Here is a 17,634-nt window from a genome sequence, read left to right on the forward strand (position 1 = left end):
TGTAACCAGTAGGATATTGCAGAAATGATGATGTATAATTTCTGATGCTAGGTTGTAAAGAATACTAAAGTGGCTACTTTGCTTTCTTGGATCACTTACTTTGGGGAAAATGAGCTTCCATGTTCTGAGGACACCCAAGCAGCCCTGTGAAGAGATCTACTTGTCCAAGAACTGAGGACTCTTGCCAGTAGCCATGTGAGTGTGCCATCTTGGAAGCAGGTCCCCCAGTGCCAGTCAAGCCTTCTGATCATTGCAGTCACAGCCCATTTCTTGACTCCAGTCTCTTGAGAAGTCCTGAACCACAACTACTCATTGATGACTCTCCTTATTTACCAACTCATGAAAACCATGGATAGTAAATGCTTATCATTTTAAGCCACTAAATTTTAGGGTAATTTGTTATTTAGTAATAGATAACCAATACACTCTGTGACTAGTTCTTGCCAGTGAAATGTGAGCTGAAAAATTATATGCCACTACAGACTCATGTGGTTAAGACATGAGTATACCATTTCTGCTTTCTCTTCCTCTTTGCACAGAGATCTTTTTCTTTTTTTCCCAAACAGATATTTGCACACCCATGTTCAAAGCAGCATTATTCACAGTAGCCAAGAGGTGGGAGCAACCCAAGTGTCCACTGATAAATGAATGTATAAACAAAATATAGTCTATACATACAATGGAATATTACTCAATCCCAAAAAGGAAAGAACTTCTGACACATGCTACAACAAAGATGAGCTTAATAACATCATGCTACATTAAATAAGCCAGTCACAAAAAGAGAAATTTTGTGTGTGTATGATTCCATGTATATGAAGTACCTAGAGTAGTAAAGTCATAGAGACAGAAAGGAGATTAGTGGCTGCCAGGGGCTGGGGGAGGAGGAAAAGGTAATTAGTGTTGAATGGATACATAATTTCAGTTTTTGAAGATGGAAAATGTCTGGAGATGGATGGCAGCGATGACTGCACAATAATGTGAATGTATATAATGCCAATGAATCATATACTTAAAAATAGTTAAAAGAGTAAATTTTATATTCTGTGTATTTCATCACAATTTTTAAATGTCATCACGTGCTCAAAAGGAGTTAATCCCTCTGCTGCCTGCCCCTGCCCCCCAACTAAGCTTCTATGTGGAGGGATGGGGCTTTGGGTTGCCTAACTCTTCTTCCAGCCACTATTTGCCAGAGCACTGCTGAGGACAAAAAGAGTAGAATCTTGTATTGACAATACAGGTTCAGTTGCATGAAATATGTCCCCCCCTCAAAACAGTGGCTAACACAAGTTAAAAATTCAATTCTCCCCTATATAGTGTGGAAGTAAGCAGTGCGGGACTGGCACAGTGACTCTGCTCCATGCAGTCATTTAGAAATCCAGGCTCCTGTCTTGCATTCTGCCATCCCTAGGTGTTTTGCCCCATGACACAAGAGTGCTTATCACCAGGATGCCGGGTGGCTCAGATCGTTAAGCGTCTTGTCTTCAGTTCAGGTCATGATCTTCGGGTCTGAGATCAAGTCCCACATCGGACTCCTGGCTTGGTGGAGAGTCTGCATCTCTCTCTGCCTCTGCCTCTCCCCCTGTTTGTGCGCGCTCTCTCTCTCTTTTTTAAAAAAGATTTTATTTGTTTATTTATTTATTTATTTTTTATTAATAATAATAATAATTATTATTATTTGACACATAGAGAGAGAGATCACAAGTAGGCAGAGAGGAAGCAGAGAAACAGGGAAGCAGGCTCCCTGCTGAGCAGAGAGCCTGATGCGGGGCTTGATCCCAGGACCCTGAGATCATGACCTAAGCCAAAGGCAGAGGCTTTAACCCACTGAGCCACCCAGGCACCCCAGCTTGCACTCTCTCTTTCTCTCTCCCTGTCTCAAATGAATACTATTATCTTTAAGGAAAAAAAAAAAAGAGGACTTACCACCACATCTATGTCCTAAGCAGCAAGGTGAGGAAAGGAGAGAAGGGACATGACTCCTCTTTAAGATACTGTCATTTGGGTTCTCTGTATCAGAAGTAGGATGTAATTGTTGCCTGATGTATAATCCCTTGCATGCTCCAACAGGACATCAACTGCATTCTGTCTTGCCATCGCAACCATGAAGGTACCCTGCAGATATCTCGGGAGCCCCATGTTGAACATAATAGAGCTACAACATGGGTGGAACCTGGGTGCCTGCATCCCTACATGGAAAAGTGCCTGTCAAACATTTGCACAGGGCTTTGCCTGAGTGAGAATAAACCTCAAATGTGTGAAAGCACTGAGAGTTCAGAGTTTATCTATTATAGCAGCTACCATTCTCTTAACTGACACAGAGCTTTACAACTAGAACTTGGGAGTTTGAATAATAAATGAAGGCTGAGGCTAGGCTGGACAATGAAAGATGGCTTTGGAATCAGGGGACCCAAATCCAAACCCCTGCAACCCCACTTTAAGCTGTGTGGGTCATTCAAACTCATCCTGGTTTGCTCAAATGTAATTTGGAGATGATGATAATATAGACTACACACTATTATTAGTGGTATGGACTGAGAAAGGAAATCTGGAAGAAAGGCAGCTGAGAAAGATCTGCTTGGGGCCGTGACAGACTCCCCTTGCCATCCTCCAAAGAGGAAAACAGATGGGCAGTTAGAAATGGGCACAGCATATCGTAACTCATGGCTTGGTGAGAAGCAAATGGCCCACTGGGGGTGCCTCATCACTAAGTCATGGCTGAATACCCAGCCTTGGGCAGGAAACTGTCTGGTTTGGATTTGGCAATAGCTTTGATTGGAGACTTCAAATAGCCCCTTGAGAACTAACTTGGTTGGGACTCAGATTGGGTTTGCAGAATGAATCAACTTTTTCCAACATTATATCTCAACTGGACAGCCCTGGCCTAGAAAAACTGAGACACTAAATGCTTTGGCTGCCACTTTGAGAAGTGCGGCAATCACATAGGTCTGTACAGTAGAACCAGAAGCACAGATGTTTTAGGGACTGGGCAGAGAACCTAACAGCATGAAGAGGCTGGGAGCCATGCATAAGCGAGTGGCTGGTACTATGATTTGTGTGGCAGGTTGGGTGAGTCTACAAGCTCAAAGCTGAACTCAAAGCTCAGCTCTGTATTTATTGCCTCCTACTGCCTAGCTTTTCTGGACCAGTACTGTCTAATAAAAACATAAGTCACATAAGTAATATAAAATTTTTAGTAGCCACATTTTAAAAGGGTAAGGAAAAAGTTGAAATTAATTTTGAATATCTTTTACATAACCCAATACAAGATTCTGACCACCAATTCCAATGCATGTGGGTCCCCCCACCCCCACCACCAAACAATTCTCAGACATCAGTTGGGTATCCTACCACTTAACTCAGTTCTGACACTATCTACTAGAGTTTGCATTAGATTCCACAGGTTAAGGACTCAATCCCACAAGCCTGGCCCCCCATCCACTTCTGGCACCAATTGCAAGTTCAGGTTGTCACCTCTGCTTTTGGCTGATAAACTATATACAAAGGTTCCCATGACATCCTTCTTGGGTTGGATTACTTTGCTATATTGGCTCACAGATATCAGAGAAATAGTTTACTTACTACAATACCAGTTTAAATTTTTTTTTAAAGATTTTATTTATTTATTTGAGAGAGAGACAGTGAGAGAGAGCATGAGGGAGGAGAAGGTCAGATGGAGAAGCAGACTCCCTGGGGAGCTGGGAGCCCTATGCGGGACTTGATCCCGGAACTCTGGGATCATGACCTGAGCCGAAGGCAGTCGTCCAACCAACTGAGCCACCCAGGCGTCCCAATACCAGTATCTTAAAAGGATATAACTCAGGAAGAGCTAGATGGAAAAGACGCCTAGGGTAAGGTTTGAGGAAGGGGTGTAGGCTTTCATGCTCTGTCCCAGGGCACCAATCTCCCCAAACTTAATGTGTTCATCACTCCAGAAGTGATCTGAACTGTCCTTTTGGGTTTTTGCAGAGACTTCATTACATAGGCATGATTGATTAAATCATTGGCCATGTAACTGATTCAACCTCTAACTCTTCTCTGTTCCCTGGAGGTCAAGGGACAGGACTGAAAGTTCTAATCTTCTATTCAGGTTTGGTTTCCCTGGCAACCAGCCTCCATCCTTAGGTGCTTTCCAAAAATCACCTCATTAACATAAACCCCAACCATGGTAGAAAAGAACTTGTTATAATAACAAGACACCCATTTCAACTTAATGGCTCTCAAGTGATTTTAGGAACTGAGGGCAAGAGACCAAATATTAGGACAGAAGATGATTCCATTGCTCTTTTCCACTCAGGAAATTCTAAGGGTTTGGGGAACTGTGAGCTAGGAATCAAGGAGGATGACCAAATATGTATGAAAAATGTATTTTGGTCATCTGAATGATCAAATATATATTTCTTATAAATCCCAATATTGGGCCCATTATAATCCAAAATATTATAATTACAACATGTAGTCAATATTGAAAACATTGATTAACTATTTTACATTCTTTTTTAGAATAAGTCTTTGAAATACAGAATGTGTTTTAACACATCTCAGTTAAGACCAGCCACATGTGAGCGCTTAGTTACCACAGGTAGCTGCTCTGTTGGGACAGTGCAGTTCTAGGTAGTTGGCATCCCTCAAGGCTACTGGGCAATAGCCTCACGGCTACAAAAGGCAATTTCATGCTTTTGCCTCTGTCTGGCATAGCTTCCTTTCCTTTCCCCACCTGCACTCCCACTCATAGTTGAAAGGATTAATGTGAATTATTACCTCCTCCCTGAAGGTTTATGCAGCATGGAAGGAGAAGGGGTACCCTTTCCTCTGTATTCTCATAAGACCTCGCATCCATCTCTATTCTAGTGCCCGCCATACTGCATTATTGTTTGTTATCTCACTGAAAGGAAGGACCATTTCTGAGCCATTACCAGCATGTAACACATTGCACAAAGCACAACTGTACTGTGCTCCAATCATAACTGTTCATTTTAGAGACAATGGTGGGACTCAATCTGGGAATAGGATGTTAGGGCATTAGGAAAATTTCTTTAAAATTTCCCCCCAATAATTTCTTTCATAGTAAGTCACATAAAGAAAGTGGTAGAAAACATTGTTTGAGGTGTCATTTTTATCAGAGAAATTCTGAACCAGAGAACTGTGACTTGGGGATTCATGTATCTTTAATGCTCAAACAGTTCTTAGTTTATGATCCTCTCTAGAATAAACAACCCTGATACATAGCTACAAGGCAAATTATAGCTGGGACCAATGGAGAGTATAGCATCTTACCAGCTAAGTAACTTGGGTTCAGTGTGGACATCTGTAATAGGAGGACCAGGACCACCATACTGCACAATTCCAGAGTAACAATGTGAATGGTATCCCCAGCATTAGCACTTAGTCTGGGTGGCTGGATGCAGTGGTCCTATGAGGTCTAGCTGTAGGTAAACGTAAATATCTGTGACATGCCACTAGCTTTAGGCATCTGAACCAGGTTATCTAGGAGATTAGCTATAAACACAGGGAAAATCAGATCACAAGGTGTCATGTGTGTTCACACACAGAGGTATTGCCCAATACCAGAAGGACTACAGCTCAGAGTCTAAGTGTAAAATCAGTGTGTGGAACTTGGAAATCATTCTCCTATAGCAACAGGTCCCAGATGGGAGATTTGGTTCCTGGGTTGGCATCCAGGATATATTAATTGAGTTTTGAATCAATGTTCTTGGACTTAGATAAGGAAAGAATATATATTCCTTCTTTGTCCTCTCATTTTCCCACCAAGATCAAACAGGGAAACACAAAGTTCATGTGGGTAAAACCAGTGACCAGAAGAGGACCACAGTAAGACCTGGCAGGTCACAGAAGAGATGCCAGAGAACTGGGTTTGAATTCTGACTTGACTGTGGGATTATGGACAATCTGCTCAACATCACCAAGCTTCAGCTTCGTGATCTGCAGAATGAAGATATTACCATCCCTACCCCACAATGGTTTTGTGCAGCATAACCGAGATGGGGTACATGAGGCCCATGCATGGCTTGTGGTAAGCATTATCAGTCAGTTTTTGGCGTATAATATCCTCAGAATCTCAGTGCATTTATTTTGCAGTCCCATGCCTATGGCTTGGCAGCTCTGCTTCAAGCTGTAGGTCTGAGGTTTGGCTGGAGCATTTCTGCTCCACTCTCTCCTTCTAGGGCTCAGGCTAGATGGGGCAGCATCTACATGGGGTACACTTTTTCTCATGACAATGTCAGCAGATGAGAGGGGAAAGCACAATTACACAAGCACATTTCAAACCTCTGCTTGGCCAATGTGAATGACGTAGTCAAGGGATGGGGAAGCACATTCTGCCTACCACGGGGCCACAGCAAGAGTGATAATGACAGGCAAGTAAACACTTGGAACCAGTCACTCAATTTACCACAGTATACAGATAGAATGACCATCTACTTGTTTTTACTTATCTAAACATTTCAACAGAAGGTTCTTACAGATTTCCAGGTAGTTCTTACAGTATTTCCTTCTTTCAAAAGTAGGCTGTCCGAGGGATTGTTGCAGAAGACAAGCAGATGAATAAAGACTTAGGGAGAGAGATGGCTAAAGGACAAAGAGAATAAAATGTTCCCAAGCAGGGTCACCCATCCATCTTAATTCTGGCCCTAACAGTAAAGATCTTGCCCTGAACCAGCACTGAGATCATTAAAAGAAGAAATTTTCCACAGTGACCTGGTGAGAATATATCCTAAGTCTGGTGGTGTAAAGGCTACAAAATAATGCTTCTCCTCGAAGGTGTGGTTATCAAGCCATGTTGAGAGTTCAGAAGGTGAAAAAATCATTTTAGAATTCATGAAGAAGATGAGCATTAAAGTGGGCTTAAGAGAACGAGTTCTGCCTGAGAAGTAAAGAGGAGCACTGGAAAAGGGGAAAGACACGAAAAAAAGTGTATAAACCTCACTGATACTCCATGGCTAAGTATAACAGACATTGATTTTTACACTTCTTAAGTCAGGAGGTGGGAGGTGGACTGGGCTGAGTTTGCTCATACCTCTGTGGTCCCTGGCGTCTCTAGTCTGGGCTTGCCTGGGGGCACATAGGCTGAAGCAATTCTGCTCTGTGTGTATCTTGTTTTCCTACTGGACCAGTGGACTGACTTGGAACATCCTTCACAAGATGATGGTAGAAGCAGAGGAAGGCAAGCAGAAACACACAGTGGCTCAAGGCTGAGAACCGGCACAGCATCACTTCTTCCTCTTTCTAGTGCCCAAAGCAAGTTAGATGACTGGACTCTGGTGCTGGGAGGGTCCTGCAGAGTTACATGGCAAAATCTCATGGATACAGGGAAGAATGAAGAATTGGGATTGCTAACACAAACCCATTAGAAAAAAGTAGAATGGCAGCAATGAGGAATAGTTTTTGCAGAGATCTGTGTTCTCAAAGGCTCTTGTAATTGGGAAAGCCCACCCATACGTTCTCATGTGGTCTCCTTGCTATGGGCCAGTCTAGCTTCCATAGCAAAAGCTCAGGTGAGAGGAGTTTGCTATCCCTGGGACAGATTATTCAGCCTAGATGATTTGTAAGAAGTTCTATCTGGTATCTAATGCCTTTTTTGTTTCCCTTCTTTGATACTGGTTCTGTCGTGTAGGTTTTTGGTCCTGCAACAGTTCACACAATTGAGGACTGTGCACTGGTCCAGTGGTTCTGGCTTATCTCTCCTTGAGCAAGCCAGCAGTGGGTGTATATGCACAAAGTGGAGCAGGACCATCACCCCCACAGCAGAATGCTGGGGTTCTACTAACCTGGCAGACATACCTGATACCTTCCCTTTCCTCATCTTCCACATTCAGCCCCAGGTCAAGTCCTGTGGGTTTTACCAACTCCTTCTTCCTCACTTCCTCTCCACTGCCACCTCCTTCATGTAAGCTGCCATCATCTCTTGCCTGGACTACTGCAGTAGTCTCTTCATAGCACCCTCCTCACTTCATAAACCACATTTCACAGTAATCTCTTTAAAATGCAAATATCCTAATGTCACTCACAGCTAAAAATATTCTCCCTTCAGGTACATCTTGTTCCATACTCTGCCCTCTAGCCTCAGCCTCAGTGATCATCATCTTTCAAGACCCCCAACCCCTCCTACCCCATTCACTGCTTCTGTCCCTCTAGGCTTCAGCTCATCTGTCACTTGCTCAGAGAGCCTTCCCTGATCTCCTTGACAAGTCAGGTCTCTCAGTTACAAGCTCCTCTAGCACCACAGTCTCTCTTTTATGGCATAAACCAGAATCTCCAACTTCTATTCATTTCTGTGATTACTTAACCAGAATCTGCCTCCCCCACTATTCCATAATGGTGGGCTGGTACACTGGCTATGGGTGTAGGGTTGATGTGTAGCTTTTATAGATTCCTGGGGTACAACTACCACAGAAGGCTTCAAGTTCCCAATTATGGCTTGCAAAATTCTGAAAACTTAATAACTGACTCTCCTGAGTTTGTATGACCTGGCTTCAGCATACTCCTAGGGCAGGCTTTCTCTCTGGTTTTGCACCCTCAAGACCAATAAAATGTCTAATTGAAGATCCACAAGTATTTGGAGAATGAATGAATGAGCAATGCTGAAGTTTAAATGAGCCTTCAGGACAGCTATGTACAGATTAGAGACTTTGAATGCTTGCCCCAAGAAAGGAATAAGAAAGTCATGACATTTCTGTCCTCTGAAGACTATATATTCATTTAACAGAAATGTTTTTATCAGGCACAAATATAAGTACTTTACAAATACTAGCCCATATAACCTTCATAACAATTAAAGGCAAATACTATTAGTACTCTCATCTGGTAGATAAGGAAACTGGAGCTCAGAGTAATGTGCCAAGTTGGCAGATGTGGTCTTTGACCCAGGAAGTATGACCGTACAGCCCATGTTCCTAACCACTATGCTATCCTGCATCAGGACCAGCTCTGGAGATGGTCCATGGCCCACATTCCTGACTTGCTCCAAACTCAGTACATCCATCCAGGAACATGAGTGTGTGCACTTTAAGTTACTGCCACTCAAGAAATAACAAAATGAAAAAAAAATTTAAAAAGTTCCAGAGATGAGGCTCTGAAATGTTGGGGGAGATGTGGGTTCTTCTGCATAAGCACAGAGGAGAAAGAATTAAGTGTTTTCCAGAGCCATGATACAACCACAGGGAAAGACTTTAAACATTTATTTACCAAATTCTAGCAAGAGGATACTGACTTGGTCAACTTCTATAAAAGGAAACAATAAAACCTGAGAAGTGAATTTGGGACATTAGTGTATGTACAATGCTCTTCTCTGCATGTAGTCTCACTTTACCCCTAAGACCACCCTGGGAGATGAGGAAAGTCAGGCTCATTATGATAAGGTAACGACACCAAAGCTCAGAAATTAGGGGACATACCCAAGGACTCATAACCACCTATAAGCAAAACTGAGCCCAGTCTGTGCCAGAGGTTGGCCAGATACAGCCCTCTTACACTGCTCAGTGTTACTTCCCTAACAGGTCTCATAAAATTATAGCTGCTCAGAGGAAGTCAATTCCTAGAGCTAATTATGCTGAGGAGCATTATAAAGCAAAATGTAATTAGATTTGAAGCAAGTTGACAAAGGTTCTGGGATGATAGCCTAATACTGCAATAAGGGTTGGAACTGTGTCTCTAACTTTTGATGTAGTTGTTAATTTAAACAGTAGGACTCCTAGGTACTATGTGCCTACTGTGTGCAGGCACTGTCAAGGTCAGACATGAATTCCTTCCTTCATAGACCATTCTATGTGCAGTATTGAGGATCACGCCCCCCTCTCCCCCAAATCAAAGTACTAATATGGAGTTTTTGTGTGGGATAGACACAGCATCCGTTTAGAAGGAAAGGCTAGGGCAATCAGATTGTGGGGTAGTCTTGAATGTCAAGATAAGCAATTTGATTTCATCCTGTAGGCAAAGAAAGGCCAATGAAAATTTTTAAGCAAGGGAATGACATCACCATCAACTTCAAAATAAAAATAATAGCTACTATTCACAGAGTACCTATTGTTTTCAAAGCTTTCAGCCTGCAAACCCTCACACCATCCCATGGGGTCAGAACTAGTATCAACGCCACTTGGCAGAGGAGGGAGTCTGAGGACAGAGATAACACAGCTCCTAAGGGGAAGAGCCTGGATGTGACCCCACATCTACCTGAATTCAGTTTACTCTTATCCTAAACACTCGGCAGGATCTTTGCTTTTGGACATACCCTGTACAGCACATGGGGACAGAGGTGTGGGAGGTGTGGGCATTATTATTTTTTTTTTGGGTGATAAAGGCATGAGATGAAATTTAAGAGGAGAGAAAGAAAGAGCTGAGAAGCAGGAAGAGAAACAGCAGCTGAGGCAGGCAGTATTAAAGAAAGCATGCAAATGTGAGTTTTAAGACAGAAAGAAGAGGACAATGGTACAGAAAGTTACCTAGAGGTCAGGCAGGATGGGGATGGACAAGGAACTATAAGATCTGCCAAATGAAGAGGATTTCAGGGACTTCACAGCGCTTTCAAAGGAACGGTGGGGGTGGGCACCAGATTGCTGTGGGCTGAGGAGTGAGTGGGAAGTGAAGACAGGGCCAGCAGCATGTAAACTTACTCTTTCAAGAAATATGATAGTGAGGGGGAGGGGAGGAAGAAGGCCTGAAATGGGAAATGGTGGCAGGAATGGTTTTCTAGAGGGGTGGAGGTGGGGAGAGACTCGAGCAGTTGTAAGCTAGAATGAAAGCAGAGGCTGAAGGCTACCAGATGGGGGAAGTTTTCCCTCAAAAAGCCCCAGAAGGAGCTCCAAGGGATGGATGGAGAACACAGAGAGTGGCATTAGTAAGAGATCTTGTGGTTGGGCTCCTCCAGCGCTGTGAAATGACTGAGGTGGATCTGATGATCTCTGTAGTCCCTTGCAGATCTAATTTTCTTTCCCTTTCCTTCTTCCTCCCTTCCTCTTTCTCTCTTGCCATAGTATTTACTGAACACCTACTATGTGCTAGATCTTGCGTTAAGCTCTGTGGCTATTATAATGAATGAGACAGTGTATATCATCCTTACAATTTAAGTGACATGATAGATACTAAACAAGAAGATGCACAAATATAGACATTGTGTTACTACACATTATATGATATTGTTAAAAAGTGTTAATGTTCATTGAGCTCTTCCAACATACTCAGTACTTTATAAGCATTTTCTCATTAAGTACAAACCCACACACAACCCCTAAGAAAGGTATTATTGGTATTTCCTTTTGCATATCAGGAAAACTAAGACACTGAGGTCAGATGACTTCACACAACTCAGGTGGAGCATGATTCAACCTATACTTGCCTGTCTTCAGACAGATGCTCATCTGCCACACTGTCCTGGTTCCTTGTGTTTAGAACAGTGAGCACCAGGATGAACAAGTTCTGTAGGCGTACCCATACTAGGGAAGTTTGCAAACCTTGAGAACTGGGAAGAAATCAAGAGTTCATTTACTCTCCTTTTCCTCCAGGTGTAGTTCCTGAACCAGCAGCATCCACACCTGGGGATTGTTAGATCACAGAAGCTCCAGCCCTGCCAGACCCACAAGATCAGGATCTGCAGGTGCTTGGTATGTACCTTAAAGATGGAAGAAGTCTGGTCTAGAGCCCACTTCTCTTATTCGAGATGGGCAGTCTAGGCCCAAGCTTTCAGAGGTTAAACACGTGATGGAACTTGAGGGACTGGTGCCAGGAGCCCAACCTAGGCCCTTCCTCTCTTGTCCTAAGGCCAGAGGGTAGGAGAACAGCAAGGAAGGGCGCGCAAGGTGCTCGGCGCGCTCAAGGTGCTCGGCGCGCGCAAGGTGCTCGGCGCGCGCAAGGTGCTCGGCGCGCGCAAGGTGTTCGGCGCGCGCAAGGTGCTCGCGGGTTCCCGGGCCTTGCGGGGCTGAGGCGGCGTGGGCGCCCTGAGGGCCGGGCCCGGCGCGCGGCGTTCCCGTCCCCGCGCTGGCCGGGCCCGGCCCCTCAGCTCCACCCCCTGCTTCCCCCTCCCGCCCGCTCGCGCCTCCTGAAAAGCCAGCCCGCCCGGGGCGGCGGCGCAGAGCCGGGCCCGGCGCACGAGGCAGCCAGCGCGGCCATGACGGCGGAGAAGGCGCTGCCTCTGGGCAATGGGAAGGCTGCCGAGGAGGCGCGGGAGTCTGAGGCGCTGGGAAGCGGCGGCGGCGGCAGCGGGGGCGCGGCGTCCGCGCGGGATCCGCGCGACAAGCGCGACAAGGCGGTCCACGAGCGTGGCCACTGGAACAACAAGGTGGAGTTCGTGCTGAGCGTGGCTGGGGAGATCATAGGGCTGGGCAACGTGTGGCGCTTCCCTTACCTGTGCTACAAGAACGGAGGAGGTGAGGCGGCACGCGCGACGTGAGGGAGAACGGGGAGGGGAACTCAGCCCGGTGGGGGCGGGGAGCAAGGGGGCGAGCGTGCGACCCCGCCCGCGCCTGCGTGTAGCGGGACCCTCGGGGGAATGCCCTCTGTGGGCCACCTGGCGCGGGAGCATTTCCCAGGGCTAGACTCGCCTCTCCCAGGGCGCATGTGCACGCGCCTCTTCGCACCTGAATGTGCCGCCTGCTGGCACGCGGGGACTTGACAGCCAGGTGTGTTCTGCGGCAACTTGAGGTGGAGGCCTAGGCTAGGAGCCCTTGCTTTTTGTACCCGTATCACTGTTAAGGAGGAGAAAAACCCTTTGACCCTCAGCTTTCCTCACTGGAAACCAGCATGAAGGAAAGGGACTCTCATTGTGATCTGAGTAGGCTCAGGTTTTGAGCGCTTACTGAAATGCCAGACTCTGTAACAAGCTTTACCTACATCATCTCCTTGCATCCTTAAAGTCATCTTTGCGGGCATTGGCGTACCCATTTTGCAGATGAGATACAAAGGTTCAAAGAAATAACCCTGTGAGAGGTAAAGATGGGATTCTGCCACCAAGGCCTTGTTTTAAACTGGTATTGGACTGACAACAGGGAAAACTTTAAGTTGGGGCATTAATGTTTGATTACCTGCCCAGTCTTTCATTTGCCCTTAAGGCCTTCACTAGGTCCCCTTCCTGGCCCATCTGGTGGAAACATTGGCCCCAAGCACTTCCTTTCACTAGTCTCAGAGCCACCTAAAACAAATAGCAACAATACTGATTTAATGTGTAGGAGATACTTAGAGGTATTGGAGCAGGGAACAGGGAAAGGAAGGAGATGAGAGAGTCTTTCCTAGTGACGTGTCCAAGTCAGTTTGGTGGTGATGCTGCAGTGAATCCTCAAATCTTTCCACTCAAGGACTTTAGGAGCCTCCACCTATCATATTTGCAGGACAGAAGGCAGGTGCATGGCAAGGGTACCTTGTGATACCTTCTTGGGCACAGTTTCTCTAAGGAAAAGCCTGTGTCTATGCATTCCTCTCTCTCCCTGCTGTTCGCCTGCTCCTCCAGCAGATTCCCAGATCCCACTGAAGGTGGCTCAGAAGTTGGCTGGCAGGGACCACACTGTTAGGTTGCGTGGAGCTGGACTTCCTGTGCGAGCAGCTGCAGGGACAGCGAGAAGGGTACTGCTTGGCCCGGGCCCTTTCTTTGGAGACATTCACTCTGAAGGCACAGGCTGCTCCAAGCCTGCTCTGCACTGGTAATGAAGTGGCCGCCGGTGTTGGTGGCTTGGCATGAGAGAGAGAGAGGGAGTGGCCTTGGAGACCCGGAATGTGCCCTATGGCCTCAGCTGTGAGTTCTGCCTCTGCAGATTCAGCCTTTAGTAGCTGCCGTGTCTTCTTAGAAACCTGTGGAAACCCTTTAGGGTAGTCCCAGGCAAAAACTGTTTTAACACCTTTTTTTAAATACAGGAAATTATTATGCCAAAACCAAATGCATGCCTAAAAGGAGAAAACAGAGTGAGTTGGGTTAATTACAAATTCTGCACAGATTAAAAAAAAAAAAAAAGGTGTAGTGAGCAAAGTTTAAAAATTAGGTTTTTTTTTCTCTGTAATTTGCCAAGAGTCTCCGTTACGTACACAGATAACCTGATTTAATTGAGCTAGTTATCTTAAGGATTGCTAGTTTTGTGAATACATAGGCTAAAAGTTTTTCAGAAAGTGCCACCTGTTAGGTTCTAGAGGGTTCACAAGTATACTACAATGTATTAGGGAACCTACTGCAGCTTGTTGTAAACACTTAGATTTATGTTCAGCAAACAGATCCTCTTGTCCCTTCTCACACACTTTTTGCTTCTGATAGAGTTGGGGTATCTGATTACCAACTGCTTGCCTTTAAAAAAAAAAAATACACAGTTCTATTCATAGATCCTAACAATAGTTTAATGAATTTCTTTCCCATTGTGAAACTTTAAAAAAAGTATCTTGCCCAAAAAAGCTAAAACCCTTTCAAAATCTGGTAGATGCTGTCCTACTATCAGGATTGATCGAAACGGGTTGTTATTAATTCTAAGGTTAAAGAGACTTCATTTAGCAAAAAGCAATTTCAGTTAAAGCCTTCGTTTGTGAGATCAGATGGTGGGCAATAGCATGTGTGTTCAGGCTTTGTTATTAGATGGGTGAGAGAGAATGAGGGATTTGAAAAAAATCCCTTTCTGGTTAAAATAGCTCATGTTCACCTCAGTTATTTAATTTGTTTCACAGAAAGGCCCAGGCAATGGGTATTGTGTGTATCAAGATAGGAGCCCTAAAGCTTATGGTGGTCTTTTCTCAGACTGATTCAAAGTCAACTTTTCTGAATAGATAGATTCTTACAGCAAACCCCTTATAACTCAGCTCCTTTATCTGACTCTCATGTGCTGGGGCCTGAGGCTGCTTATTGCACATCTCCTGGAGAATGCATCTCCTAATGAAAACATTCTTTTTGTAGATTACTTTCAAAGTAAATAAGAAGAAGGGGTCACCCTTACCTCGCCTGTTGAGGTTACTTTAGAATACAAAAGGACAATGTAATGTTCAGAAAGGGAATTGATTTAACCTATGCTGTAGGGTGAAATATATAAACACAGAATCAAGGAAAGAAAACACTTTGACATTATCATCTTAGATGTACATTTCTGTGAGAAGAGTGGTATAGATATTGATTTTTAAAGCCCCATTTTACAGATGAAGTTAAGGCTGGGAGATGGGTGGTAGATGTACAAACAGCACAGACCCAGGGCCATGTTTTCTGACTCAAGGTGTGGACTTGACTTTAAGCTCAGAGAACATGTCTCACACATAGGAGGTGCTTATTAAAGATTTCTTGTGTCAAACTTGAAATAGTAGAGGCAATTTTAACCGCATTCCCTTACTTTGCATCCTTGTAGGGGCGTTCCTGATTCCCTACGTGGTGTTTTTTATTTGCTGTGGAATTCCTGTTTTTTTCTTGGAAACAGCTCTGGGACAGTTCACTAGTGAAGGTGGCATTACATGTTGGAGGAAAATTTGCCCTTTATTTGAAGGTAAGCATTGAGTTAGAAAATGAAGTGGTTCCTGAGTGATGTCAGGCTGTGAAAAGTAGCTGAGACTGTTGTAACAAGGTGGAGAGAGATACAAATCATTCCCTTTGTTCTTTCAGGCATTGGCTACGCAACACAGGTGATTGAGGCCCATCTAAACGTGTACTACATCATCATCCTGGCATGGGCCATTTTCTACCTGAGCAACTGCTTCACTACAGAGCTTCCCTGGGCCACCTGTGGGCATGAATGGAACACAGGTATGGCCCCCAGGGAGGGTCTGTCTGCTGGTGCTGGGGGACTTGGCATTGAGGGTATGCCCATATCCTGGAGATCAATCAGCCTTTGGCCTTTTGACATGAGTCCAGACTCCACTGAAATTGGAGGTCAGTTCTTAACTGGGTCTGGTTTCATTCTGTGGGTTGCAGCCCTGAGCTTGAGCTGAGCCCTGGCCCAGGAATTGGCACAGGTAGTGGAATGGTGATGTTCTTTCCTCACTTTGCCAAATATAGAGACTGAGTCCTGTGCAGGCAGGTATGAGGGGGTCAAGCTCCATTTCCAGCCCTGCATTTCTGGATATCAGATTTTCCTCTCTAAAATGAAGGGGTTAGACTAGATTAAGGGTTGCAAACCAGGGGCCTACACACCATTAGGTTTTTGATCAGTGATCAGTGAATTTCAAAAATGTATCTCGTTGACAAAATTTAAAAACCAGAAGACCTCACATGAAAATCCAGATTTCCAATTTCTCTTGAAAAATTAAAAAAACAACCTGGCAACAGCAGACCCACATTGCCAAATTCTTGCTTGGCAGCAATTCTGGGGCTAATAAGCAGTTGTCTTTGGACAACACCTCTGTCCTCAATTTGGCCACAGTCTCCACTTAGTCCACATTACATATTTACTTTACCTGTCTAACTCAGGTAGATATTTGAATTTACCACTCTCCTGCTTCCTCGAGTGGATAACTTTTTAGATTACTTTGGATTCTAATGTGCTGTTGGCTTTTCAATTTGTCCATCCTATTAAGATTGAGTCTTATAATCCAGGGAAGGCAAATAACATGTTCAATCCCTATCTGACGGCCAGGTTCAGAGCAGACATCACCAATCGATTGTAGACCTCTTCCCTTTTTGAATCTAGTCTTGGCCTCAGAACCCTTCTCCGCTCTGCTCCAGGGAGCCACTGCCTTTTGACTGGAATCGGCACACGTGCTTTAAGCTATTCATCATCTGTGTTATAACCTGTGGTTAGGTTGTCTCTGGAAGCGGTCTGTCATCCTGAGATACAGTAAGACTGGGTAGGATGTTGGTTACCAGCAGAAGGAACAGTAGCAATTAGGCCTAGGAAGTGCTGTGAAGTAGCTTCTAGTCCTGCATGACTTTATCCAGCTCCCACCCATTGCATTTTGTAGAGGTCTCTTATTGTCTCTCTTTAGGGTCGTGGTTCTTTTTTTTTTTTTTTTTTTTTTTGAAGATTTTATTTATTTATTTGACAGAGAGAGATCACAAGTAGGCAGAGAGAGAGAGAGGAGGAAACAGGCTCCCTGCTGAGCAGAGAGCCCGATGCGGGACTCGATCCCAGGACCCTGAGATCATGACCTGAGCCGAAGGCAGTGGCTTAACCCACTGAGCCACCCAGGTGCCCCTAGGGTCGTGGTTCTTAACCTTTCTTTGGCCAGGGATTTCATTGGGATGTTTCTCAAATTAAAATTCAAGTGTATACTCTAGGAGGCCTATGAGTCCTCCATGATAATTTAATTCTGTGTGTTTATTTTGAGGACACTCTAAAAATATGCGCCCATGGATTCTGTGCACAACCATCTTATAACCAAGGTCAGGCAGGAGGTTGCAGTGCCTGGCTGTGCGTGTTTGCAACTTAAGATTTGTTTTTGATAAATAGGATGGTGGCCAATGGAGAAGAGCAGAGAGATTTAATTTATAAATGGTGCTTCAGTACTAAGTGAAGTCCAGTTAAGAATGTAGCAAACTCTAAGAATAAGGATGTTGCGCAAGTGTGACCAGAAAAAAAATGGTAGTAGCATTGAATCTCAAGTAGCCAGTGGAAGAACAGGCAAGCAGAGCTCCATAGACCCTGCCTCCTCCCTGTTGATTCCATTTTTCTGCTGGGAAGTCCATTTAACTTCACAAAATGGCATTATACTACACATCGATTTTATGCTATCAATCTG

At 44.6% G+C, this 17,634-nt stretch overlaps 1 protein-coding gene across 1 annotated transcript in view; it reads left to right on the forward strand.

The window, feature by feature from the left end:
• The first annotated feature begins 11,909 nt into the window (after nucleotides 1–11,909).
• SLC6A11 (solute carrier family 6 member 11) overlaps nucleotides 11,910–17,634 on the forward strand; it is a 128,524-nt gene continuing 122,799 nt past the window's right edge. Inside the window, exons 1-3 of the mRNA XM_032327206.1 lie at nucleotides 11,910–12,377; nucleotides 15,312–15,446; nucleotides 15,563–15,703. Of these exons, the coding sequence (XP_032183097.1) occupies nucleotides 12,119–12,377; nucleotides 15,312–15,446; nucleotides 15,563–15,703 (535 nt within the window). The 5' untranslated portion in view covers nucleotides 11,910–12,118. The remainder of the gene's footprint in view (nucleotides 12,378–15,311; nucleotides 15,447–15,562; nucleotides 15,704–17,634) is intronic.

Source organism: Mustela erminea, chromosome 1 (genome assembly GCF_009829155.1).
Source record: "Mustela erminea isolate mMusErm1 chromosome 1, mMusErm1.Pri, whole genome shotgun sequence".
Taxonomy (NCBI): Eukaryota; Metazoa; Chordata; class Mammalia; order Carnivora; family Mustelidae; genus Mustela; species Mustela erminea.